This window comes from Austrofundulus limnaeus, unplaced genomic scaffold (genome assembly GCF_001266775.1).
Source record: "Austrofundulus limnaeus strain Quisiro unplaced genomic scaffold, Austrofundulus_limnaeus-1.0 Scaffold1077, whole genome shotgun sequence".
Taxonomy (NCBI): domain Eukaryota; kingdom Metazoa; phylum Chordata; class Actinopteri; order Cyprinodontiformes; family Rivulidae; genus Austrofundulus; species Austrofundulus limnaeus.
The window spans coordinates 102,650-112,183 of NW_013953479.1; the positions used below are offsets into that span (position 1 = coordinate 102,650).

At 39.7% G+C, this 9,534-nt stretch overlaps 1 protein-coding gene across 1 annotated transcript; it reads right to left on the reverse strand.

The window, feature by feature from the left end:
* Window positions 1-5,618: 5,618 nt before the first annotated feature.
* LOC106534033 (up-regulator of cell proliferation) lies at window positions 5,619-9,283 on the reverse strand (the record flags this gene model as incomplete). Its single annotated transcript, XM_014030534.1, is given in 1 exon segment — window positions 5,619-9,283. A coding segment is annotated over 1 exon segment (3,577 nt), but the record flags the coding sequence as incomplete, so codon positions are not given.
* Between the last annotated feature and the right edge of the window lie 251 nt (window positions 9,284-9,534).

The window sequence follows — 9,534 nt, forward strand, 5'->3', positions numbered from 1 at the left end:
GAAAAACAGATACAGATTCCTTTATCTTTTCTCTTTTTTTCACATTTTAAGGAAGAATGTGGGATCCTTTGTTCTCAGTCATGCTGAGAGGAGTCTGGCAAAGCACTGTTATGACACCTTTCCTTTGAAGAAAGAGAACAGGCCTGTCTCTACGGGGGTTGGGACAGGAAGGTGGTAATGCATGTTCCTTCAGTGGTCTTCTGAGGCGCCATGATACCAGTTGATATGTTAATTTGAAGCAGAAGAGTCAGRCCTTAACAGAAGTCTGCAAAATGTACCTGTCTTCTTYCATCAAACAATCATAACAAGTTATATCCATCAGAAATCATAAATCGAGGTAGGAAACCGCTACAGTTGGCACCGTTCGGTTTCCAGAATGCCGACTCAACTCAGGTCTCTTCAATCAAACACAAGCATTCACACACACCTTTGAGATCTCTGATTTTTTTTTCAGGTAACGCCGACCCGAGGATACCCCTTTTTTAAACACACTTGACGCTGCGAAGCATGTAGGATTTTAAACCTTGTGTTATAGCTCTTTCTAGCAATTATACGCCGATAATTTGCTGGGCAGCCACACTCTAGTGAATCAGAACGCCGCTGATCACTAACGTCGGCAGAAAAACATCATTCTGCCGCACAATTTACTTTTCAGAAAAAGGAAAGAAAAAATCTTTTTACACTTAAGTCTCGCCTGGTTGGTGTCTGCAGGTTCGGTCCCAGGCGCCACACCGCTGACAGGTGTTGAAACCCCAAGTTGTCGGCCAATAGGAAACGCCAGTCCTATGGGACTTTGGTTCGTGGTGCACTCACTCAACACACCCAGAGAATCTCCAGATGTCAGCGGTGAAAGCCGCCCTGGAATCCGGGTCACACGCACCAAAATGTCAGAGTGGACATTAAATTACCCCTTAAAAAGAAATAAACCAGACAGAGATGTAAGCATTCAGTTTTAAGACAGCTTTCTGTTTGCAAAGAGTGAGAAGTTTCTGAGGACGCTTAAAAACAGGTCTCACCAGAAAGTTCTGACCTCCGCTGGGAAAATCTGTACAATTTATTACAAGCAGAGCACAGAGAGAAACATCTTGACCAATCACAGGGTCGCTTCTTATCAGTCTCTGCAGCTGCAGAGATTAAAATTATGGCAGCAAGAAAGAAATTTAATACAGTTGATTAATGCAATMGGATCAAAATAAAAAATGATAAAGTTTAAAAATATCTATCAGTGGGATCATCGTTAGAATAGGATAAAAGGTTTGGAGAAGTTCGGGGCTCTCACACCACCGAAGCCAGCGAGGAAACAAGAACCGGAGGTCTGTTAACGACTTGGATTGAAACCTGGTTCCAACGAGGAATCTGAACCGGAAGTCTGTATATGACTTGGATTGAAAACTGGTTCCAATGAGGGAAAGAACCGGAGGTCTGTTAATGACTTGGATTTGTAGGGAGTATTTTTAAAGGAGAGTTGTAATTATTGAAAAATTGCTAAATTATAAGTTTCTTATAATTTATTAAATTAATAAGGAAATTGGGGCACCACCTGTGAATCATAACAGGAAATTAATCTCGTATTTTACTCAATCTCATGTACTGAAGAACGGAGCGCTTTTCAGTTTTTGACGGTAAAAGCCCGAATTAAAGACTCAAAGACAAAGCATAAATTTCACATTATACCCTATATTGAGGAATTCAGAGAGAAAAATTACATTACAAGTCGTGTATGGTAAGTAAAGACATTTGCTATTATAGCTGTTATGAATTTAAATAACAAATGACATCACTTCAGCCAACCACTTCTTGTAATTTTATGCTACCGAATCCTAACTCACTATTATCTATTCTAACAAAAGGAGTGAAAACTTCCCAGATTAATAAAAGAAAGTGTTAATTTATTTATCAAGAGGGGCCGTGAATTATAAGGGAAATAAACTTGCCAGCTCTTCTTCCAATCCAACCATAGCTACCAGAACACTCTCTCACCTCTTCAGCTGAGCATCACCACCAAACGCATAGAAAGTTGTTATCTCCTACCAATTCAATGCGAACCCGTCAGTTCTGTCCCAGGGTACCAGGAGGTTCGAGCGAGGCTGAATCACCAGTGCCGCTTGGTCTCAAAAGGGGGTCCCGTGTGGGTACAGTTTGGACGCACCGAGACTGCCTTGGGTCGGCTCTAAGCTGGAGATGAAGAGGTCGGTTCGGGTCTCGTGTGGATTGAACTGAAGTTCTGGTCAGTTCAGTTTCCCAAATAAATCCAGTCCCTGCACTACAAAAAGTAAACTAAAAAAATTTAAATTAAAATGAAATGTCCCCGAAGGGAATGAAGAACCTGAAACTCCCGTCCTTTCTCTCTCACTGCTGTTCTCAACTCTACTCAACTAACTAAAAAAAGTTATCTTTTGTCCTGACTGTACAAACTTCTGATTGGCTGAGATAGTCACATGGTTGTTTTTTATTTTTTCACTGGCATCACGGTTCATGCTGAAAAAAATGATTAAACAGCACAGATTGATGGGATTACTTAAACTGTGTTTAAATCAAGACATTATCTCAGTGATTGAATCATAATAGAAAAATACAGTGTTCCTTTTCTTCTCTCCTTTTTTTAGATAAACAAACAACAGAAATTTACCCAGAAAAACATTTGTTCATGATGTGATTATGAAACCAGCCTTTTGGGGGCGCTATAAGACCATAAATGAGATTGTATGTAAGACATGTCTTTGAAGATAAAGGGATGGGGCATTATCTCAGCAAGGAACACAGTCTTAGGGTCTAGGAGTGTATTGTAAACCCACTTCTGGAGACTTTCAGTCTGGCAAATGGTGGGTCCTTTGTGATAAAAGGCCATTTTTGAGTACTTGAAAGGGATCTCACACAGAGCTTAATCAATTGGAGGCTGCAAGTCCTGTTTACTTTAACACCTGTAGATTGTAAAACAAAGGGGTTGAGGACAGTGGAGGCAGTCATTGTTCTCTGTAGATATGGGAGGATGAGTAAGTATTGATTCAAGTTCTGGTGTGGAACTGTTCCTTAAGTTTCTGCTACAAATCCCCCCTTTGCAAATCACAACCTTGTTGTGAATGGTCGTGAATTGCACACCTCAGCATAACTTGAAGAACCAGTTACACAGTCAGGGTGGTAGATCTTGATGTATTTCCATAGCGTTTGTCCAGGAAAGATTCAAAAGGTAATCCAAGGATGATATATCCAAACAGAAATGGGAAATATATCCAAACAGGAACCGTGAAGATCAGGAACATCCAGATGGGGAGGTAGATCGTTTCTCTCATCAGGTGGTGAGGTAGATCTCTGAAGAATGAAGTCGAGAGGGTCCATCTCTGGTCGGACGAGGTTGCTCTCGGATGAGTGGAGTCAAGAAGGTCCATCTCTGGTCAGGTGAGGTAGCTCTCAGGGTTGAGGTAGGTTTGCTCTCTTATCTGGTGATGTGCTCTCCAGATACGCTAAGTTATCAGGGGAGGGGTACTGATCTTAGTTAGGCTGCAACTACGTAGGTTCGCTATGGAAGTAACTTCAAAAAAACTTTTAATAAAATTGTTGACGACCTGTCGTCACTAATCTATGGTTAAAAATAGAACATAAATGACATAAACTTATCAAAGTGCTTCTGACACGTTCTACAGGATGGGACTCTAATTGTCATGGGAAAACTAAATGATCAAGTTTATGACATAACTAAAGGGTGGGACTCTATTTATTGTGGGAGACTAACAACTTCAAATTAAAGTGAGGTCAATGGCAAAATAAGCTAGCGACTTATCTTGAGGTGGGAACTCTAAGGCTCTACGCTGGGTTCTACCGCTTCAGGAGGAAGTTGATATTTTTACCTCTGAATCCTCATCTTCATCCAGATCAAAGATGACAGGCATCTGGATGGATCTGCCATCTTTACTTTTAGCAAGACAACGGAAACGAGCAGTGAATTGGTCAAACTGCACTTGCATGGACTGCTTGTGACAAAGATTTAGTTGCTAAATGCAATTCAGTATCTCAATTTGGATGTTGATGTGTACCTCAGTGGCCCCATCCCTACAGCCCAAGGAGGTGATGAGAAAACTCTTTGTTCTTAATCTCTTTTTGAAAGAGTTCTTGTGCTGACAACTCTGTAGGATTCATCAACAACTTCAGCCTTTTCTGGGAGAGAAAAAAATCTGTCAGTCAGATGGACTGACTTTAAACACATTTGGAGCTGAACTGCTGGCTTCAAACATGACGTGCTTCCTTATACATTTCTTCCAGTTGGACGGAAACAAAGGAGAGTAATCAACTGATATCTGAAAAGCCTGGAGGACATGTTACAGTTGTTACGACAAAATGTTAACATGGTACAAACAACTTTTATTAAACTCACAATAACAAATTACAAGTGATTTTTCAACAGTCTTGAATATATTTCAGCATGAACGTTGTACACATAAAATGTCCCAAGTCAATCATTTACAGACAAAAAACAAACTTTTTATGGTTGGTGACATAGTCTTTAGTAGTTTTTGCAGTAAAGTCTGCACTAACTAGAGAAATTTAAAGAGTTTTAATTAAATTGTTTTAAAAGATCTGTATTCAATGATTCTTGTGTATTCCCTACACCTTTGTGATCTTTGTATAAAAATCTTTGTATAATCAACTGACTAAAAGATTCTGGGGGAAAAAGTTTCACATAATGTTGAATGAATTTTTTAGGCTTTCTTTTGCCTGTATGTCGGTGATATTTTCCCAGAAATCAGGAATGTCAGCAGGCTCTAAATTATAATCTGCAGCAAACTCCTTATTGTACTTTGTCATCACATATTTCCAGTAATCTGAAGCCTCAAGACTTACATCTGGACGAATATCCCAGTCTGGAAATATTTTCATATATTCTTTGTAAGGATGCCATTCAAAATTTGTTTTGCGAAAGTAAAAGCTGCGTTCACTCATCACAGAGTAAGAACAAATCTCAGTGATGAGTTTCCTTGAGCCACCCCAGTGGGCTCCACCAATCCCCTCTGGTCGATGCAGTGAAGCAAAGTGTTCAGTGTGGTCTTTTCCTCCTGCATCACAGGGAACTTCACAGAACGGACACTGTTTGCCACAACCAGCCACTCTGATGAAAAGTTCATTCTGAGGGTTCATCTGAAGATGTTTGAGTTTAGTTTCAAAGGTTGTGTTTTTAAACTTCTCTCTCAGAGTTTCTTTCATGTCCTTCACAGACTCTGTGAGACAGTGAACAAACTGTTCCTGGTTAGCATTGTTCAGGATCATGAAGGCACCAAGAGCATCCTGGGAAATCACCAGTTTGTCACTAAGTTCTTTACAGATTTTTTCAACAAATGTCTTCAAACTGCCTGTTGTTTCTGCTTTAGCTGTTTTGATGGCTTCATTTATGTTGTCAATGCTCGTCTGAACATGTCTGTCCTCAAACTCACTTATAGAGACTTTAGAGAAATGATCCTTTATTCTGTTAGAAATCCAGGATTTTACATAACTTTCATAGGAACGACAGTAGCTCTGAAAATTGTTGAAGTCTTCTTTTGAAAGTAGATCCAGTAAAATCTCATACTGGAAGTTCATCCGTGTGCTGAACTCTTCTCTTTTCAGCATTTCATCAACTATATTAGGAGCCAGAGATCGATTGACAAAGTCTTCAACAGCAGGTTTCAGACATTGGTTGGTGAATTCTTCAGCTTTCTTCTGGCACTGGTCTCGTTTATAGATTAAATCCTTGAAATCTGCACAGAACTTCTCTTTGTTTTTCTGCAGACAGCTGTAGGGATCATTTTCTTTTATGAAATCTTCATGCATTTTCTGAAACTCTCTGGCTGCAAATCCACAGATGTGCTGTTTTAGAGAAACTTCAAACTCAATATCTGTTTCAACATCAGCTTTGTTCAGCTTTTCATCAATGATATGAAGGATCTCCTGGATGTAAGTATGATGGTAATTGCTTTTTCTTTTCTTTTTGTCAGACACAAGATCAGTACACGTAGCTATGATGTTCTTAGCTATTTGTTGTTTTGCCTTTCCAAGATCTTCATTAATAAAGAAGCATTTCATATCTGGTTCAGTTTTACCATAGGGGGTTTTAGTTGTGTATGTGAAAGGCTGCAACCCACACTCCATGATGGTTTTTTTACACAACAGTTCAGATGCATAACTCCCCTTGTGTGACAGATTTAATCTCAAATGATGGAACACACTGACAAAGATATCTGAAGGTTTCTCAGCAGTGAAAGTCAGGGTGTTCAGGGTTTTAGTCCACATCTTGTCAAACTCTTTGTTCAGCTCTGAATCTGTCATTTCAACTTTATTCTTCCTGCATTCATCAATTAATGAACAAACTGCCTTTTCAATCTCTTTTGTGTGATTCTCTCTTATTTGGTAAAGTTCTTTCATTCCCTGTTTGTTGTCAGCTGCTGTGAAATGGTTCATAACTAAAATTTCTTCTTGTTGTCGAAGACTCTCTATGCTGATTGAAAATTCTTCTCTGTACCCCTCAACCAGATGAACATGACCCACTGGCTGCTCAAAGTATTTTTTCAGATTATTCAGCAGTTTTGTCTCCCATTCAGTCAGCTCTGTGGCTGCTTCACTTTTCAACTGACTGATAAATTCTCTGAGGTCAGATAGTTCAGATTTTGCAGCAACTGTACCAAAGTTGGAAATTCTTGTTTCTGCATTGGTAACCCAGATGTACATTGCTTTTTTGAACTCCCACTCCCATTTGTTGAACTCTGAACAGAGCTTCCTGTAAGCATCAGCTACCAAATGGTTTCTGAAGCTGAAGACGAAGTTTTCATGTTTGACTGCAGTCCACAGGCTGATCATCCACTCTCGAAACTCCAGGATGTTATTAGAAGTTGAATCACAGTTTTTCAGCTGTTGAATGATGTTTTTCTTGAGCTCATACACAGCCTCACTGTATCCTGCATTGACAGCTACCATTGGTGGGTTTCCATTCCAGAGTCCAGGAATGTAGCTGTTCCCATTGTCTGGATTGTACTCCATCACATCAGTGAAGTTCTTGTTCTTCTCTTTCTTCTCCATTTTAGCTGCTGCCTGGGTCATCTCATTCAGCTGTTGTAGGAGCAGCTTCCTGTCTCTGAGGTTCTTCTCATGAGCTGAAACATCTGAAACATTCTGATGAACAAACTGACATTTAGGTTTTTTACCAACTTCCTTCATCCTGAGGAAAGCATGCACCACTATCTGCAGGATGTCCTTCATCTCTGTTGAATTCTCCATTGCAATATTGATGATGGTGATATCACTCAGCCCAACAACAAGTGTTGCAAGCTCATTGTCATGTTCATAACTGTTGTCCAGTTGTGCCAGTTCTGGTGACTTTAGACCTTCAGTGTCGATGATCATCATGAAGTCACAGTTTAGAGTTTTCTTGACGTCTTCATTGACTTTGATGAGCAGCATGAAGGCACCTCGAGTGCAACGACCACTGCTGACTGCAAACTGAACTCCAAACATGGTGTTAAGGAGAGTGGACTTTCCTGTGCTCTGAACTCCAAGAACTGTTGCTACCAGGATCTTGTTGTTTGGAGACACCAAGTCATTGAGCTGAGAGAGAACATCACTCACCCATCTGAGAGGAATGTTGGATGCATCTCCATCTACAAGCTCAAGAGGAAATCCATCCAACAACAACTGAGCACAGAGTCTGGGCAGATGTTGCAGCTGTTGACGTGATGGGTCTGTTTCTGGAAGGAACAGAGAAGCTTCATAGATCTGACCCATTTCACGGAAGAAGTGTTCAGTTCCCAGTGAGCTGCTGGAAAGTTGTTTATCAATTTCTTTGATCTCCTCTTTGTTCTCAGAATTATGACATTTTTCTTTGTAAAGCTCTCTGAGTTCAGACAGTTTTATACGAGACAGATTATCAAGGTTCATCTGCATCCATTTCAGGAAATAACACCTCTCTCTTCCTGGGCTGGATATGGCTCTGATGAAGTGTTTCATGGCATCTGACATTGCAGAGCTGTTTTGTTTTGTTTGTAGCTTTTTTTTTTCTTTTTGAAGATTACTTTTGTATGTTTCTATGTTTTCTGAACCAACTTTTTGAAGGCGACACTCTTCTTTCTCTAAACAAGTCAGTTCTTTCCATGTTTCACCTTGTAGTGGAAGCTGATCTTCTTTGTATTTCAGTGTGTCTTGAATTTCTGCAGTGATGGTGTCTGCATTTTTCTTTCCAGCTTGGCACTCTGAAGAGTTTTCATCAACTAATATTCCCAGATCTTGAGCAACATCAGCCATCTTTTCTACTGACATTTTGATCTGTGGGTTAAAAACTACCTCACTGACTGTTTTTCTCAAACGTTTGACAAAGTCAGCATCAGTTGTTTTTTTCTTTATAATTATATTGTCTTTTGTCAAGCTTAGATTGTCTTGTACTTTCTTTACAGCTTCTAAACTGAAGTTCTTACTTGTCTGGTTTCCCACCAAGAAAATCTGAGCTTTGTGGTTTTTGTTAGTCAGCAGTTCACACTCAGGGTCCAGCTGGTCAAAGAACACAAAAACTGCTGCAGACGTTTGACACAAAAAGGAGTATTGTGTTTCAAATGAAGCAATGTCACCATGAAGGTTAGCTACAGCGACTGGCTCACTGAAGATGTCCATGTTTTTGTTTCCACAGGGAAGGTACCAGCTGATTTCAGTCAGTCCATTAGAGATTATTTTTGGAGTGTCTCCACACTCCATGTTGTGGTGAACAAAGGTGTCATGGTACTGCTGAGAATTACTCAGGAGTTTATTCAGGATCTCTGATTTGGACAAGGAGCACTCACCCAGTCTGACAAAGGAAACCATTGGAAGTTCAGAAAGAACAATTCTTTCTTCTCTGAATCCTTTGGACTCTGAGAGAGACAGAGGTCTGTACTTTTTAACAATGTCTCTCATGGCCCACAGCATCAGTGTGCACTGGTTTGTGTCACAGTTGGGAAGCAGCAGAGGCACAGAGAACTGACACATGGACATTTTTAGAGACAATTCTTGCTGAACAAAACCATCAGAGCACAAAAAGAGAGCAGTGATTATATCAAGAGGGTTTAACATGTCTGTGTGTTTTAGTGAATAGAGGGGAGGGTCAATAATGCTACAGCTGGAATCTTCAGAGTCATCATCAGATTCTAAATCTGTAGTTCCTAATTCAGATACATATTTCACATTTCTAGCTGTCACATTTACCATCATCAGTTTTTTTAAAAAGTACAATGGAAAATCTGATTTATACTTGACAGGTTCATCAGTGATGGTCTTCTCATTGATCTCAAGTAGTTTGCTGAGTGAGAGTTTCTGTCCGTAGTATTGATCCAAACCCAGATCCTCCAAGATGCATTTCAAGTCATTCACTGTAGATATGAAGTTGACAGTTTTTAGGAAGGGTGCTTAATTTTCTAAACAAATTTATTATAATTATTTGTCTTTTATTATTAGTTCACAAATCACCAGGAAAAATGTATATAAAATGCAGTGTAAGGAAAACTGAAGTGGCTGAAATGTAACTGTTCCTATATCAAACCAAATTCACTC